General features: G+C 44.1%; 1 protein-coding gene across 1 annotated transcript in view; it reads right to left on the reverse strand.

Annotated features, from left to right (window-relative positions):
- herc1 (HECT and RLD domain containing E3 ubiquitin protein ligase family member 1) overlaps nucleotides 1–1761 on the reverse strand; it is a gene marked incomplete at its 3' end in the record, with an annotated part of 85705 nt that overhangs the window by 60575 nt on the left and 23369 nt on the right. Inside the window, 1 exon segment of the mRNA XM_014030651.1 lies at nucleotides 1086–1413. Within this exon segment, the coding sequence (XP_013886105.1) occupies nucleotides 1086–1413 (328 nt within the window).

A 1761-nucleotide genomic window follows, 5' to 3' on the forward strand; every position in this document is an offset into this window, starting at 1 on the left:
CAGTAATATTTGGGGTCACAAGTTTTTGCCATGGATATTTTGTGGGTCAGAAGATAAAAAGTTTGGGAACCACTGGTATAAAGCACGATCCAGTGACTCTGTTCCCTTCAGTCGTTATAAAAACCTGTTAAATCATAAATAAAAGTCACTTTCCATCAGAGTCTATCTGAACACCTTGAAACTGGCCTCTGTCTCTTTAAAAACCTCCTACCATTTCTGACACTCCCACTTCAGCTCATCTTCAAACGCCGCTCTGTGGGGCGGGAGCTCGGCTGCAGACTGAGCTCCAGGGGAGGATCTTTGTGTAAATGGGCGGAGCTTTGTACCAGCAAGCTCCACATATCCAGAGGTTTATAGTAACTAAGTACATTTACTTTGTTACAGTACTTCAGTAGTTTTTTGAGGACTTGTAATTTTAGCAATTATTTTTTTAAATAGCTACTTTTATTTTGTTACATTTTAAAGCTGAAAATGATGCGTTTACTTCTTTAGTTTAAAATGTAACACCTAGTTACTTGTTACAAATTAAATCTATCTGAAGTCATCGTTAAAGATGTTTCTGCTGTAAAAATGAAGAGTTGAATTCACTCAACAAAGTCAGCTGGCTCCACTGAGCAAAGAATAAACGTTTATTGTTCATTTTACTCAACCTGACTTAGTGGAACCAGTTTGGTTCAGTAAATTCAACAGTTTGTTTATTAGAGAGTGTGTAAATTACTTTTACTTTTACTTTCCCAATTTTTGTGAACAGTTTCATGACTTTTATTTGAGTAGTTTCCTCATCAGTGACATTTAYTTTGACCAGAGTCAATGTAATTTTATTTTGTTATTTTATAGAGCTCTGCACATCTCCAACATGCAGGAATGAGTCAAAGCAACAGTCTGGGATGTTTCTGACGAGGGAATGACTTTATAACATGGCATAGAGATAAAAACATGATTTTACATCATTTATATGTAATAAAACCAGATTTTAAAATCTTAAATTAAATTAGTCTGGTGTGTGGCGCCTGAGCTGCTGCTCTCAGTCCCTGCACACCTGAGCAGGTGGTTCAGTGTGATGCTCAGCTGGGTTCTGGTCTGACCTGGTCATGAAGCTCAGACTCTCCTGTGTTCCTGAGGCAGACTGAGTGGACCCGTCCTCCTGGTTCTGTTTGCTCAGCTCCCCCAGCACAGGGCTGACCCCCAGCAGCAGCAGGGCACAGCGGTGGATCACAGAGTTACAGGCTGCAGTGTACAGATCCTGACCCTCAGGGAGACCTGAGCTGCCCCTCCTCCCGTCCTGAGACAGAACGGGGTCCGCCTCTCCTCCTCCTGCTCCTCCTCCTCCTCCTCCTCGGGATGCAGGTCCTGAGCCCAGTCCGGTGCTGCTGCTGGCCCGCTCTCTGTCCCGACTCCGAGCCACCTCACGTGCTGAGAGGAAACATTGAAAGATTTCTGTGTTGTGCAGTGAGTGCACACAGACACACACACACACACAAACACACAAACAAGATGCAGGGTTAGAAAACAAGGAGCAGCCAGGTTTACTAAAGAACACAAAGTGAACTGCAGCTCCCTGAAGGACAGGATCAGGTTCACATGAAGCCAGGGACAAACACAGCCCAGCAGAGACAACACATGCTGCGTTCCACTAGGCCTGGGAAGTGGTCATTTCCCAGTTCCCATTGGTAGATTTAAACTGGAACGCCCCCTCCAGTGGGAATACTCCACTTGTAAAGTGGAAGAAATGAAACTGACCCCAGTTTCGATTTCAAGATG

The sequence above is a fragment of the Austrofundulus limnaeus genome, unplaced genomic scaffold (genome assembly GCF_001266775.1).
Source record: "Austrofundulus limnaeus strain Quisiro unplaced genomic scaffold, Austrofundulus_limnaeus-1.0 Scaffold1097, whole genome shotgun sequence".
Classification (NCBI taxonomy): Eukaryota; Metazoa; Chordata; class Actinopteri; order Cyprinodontiformes; family Rivulidae; genus Austrofundulus; species Austrofundulus limnaeus.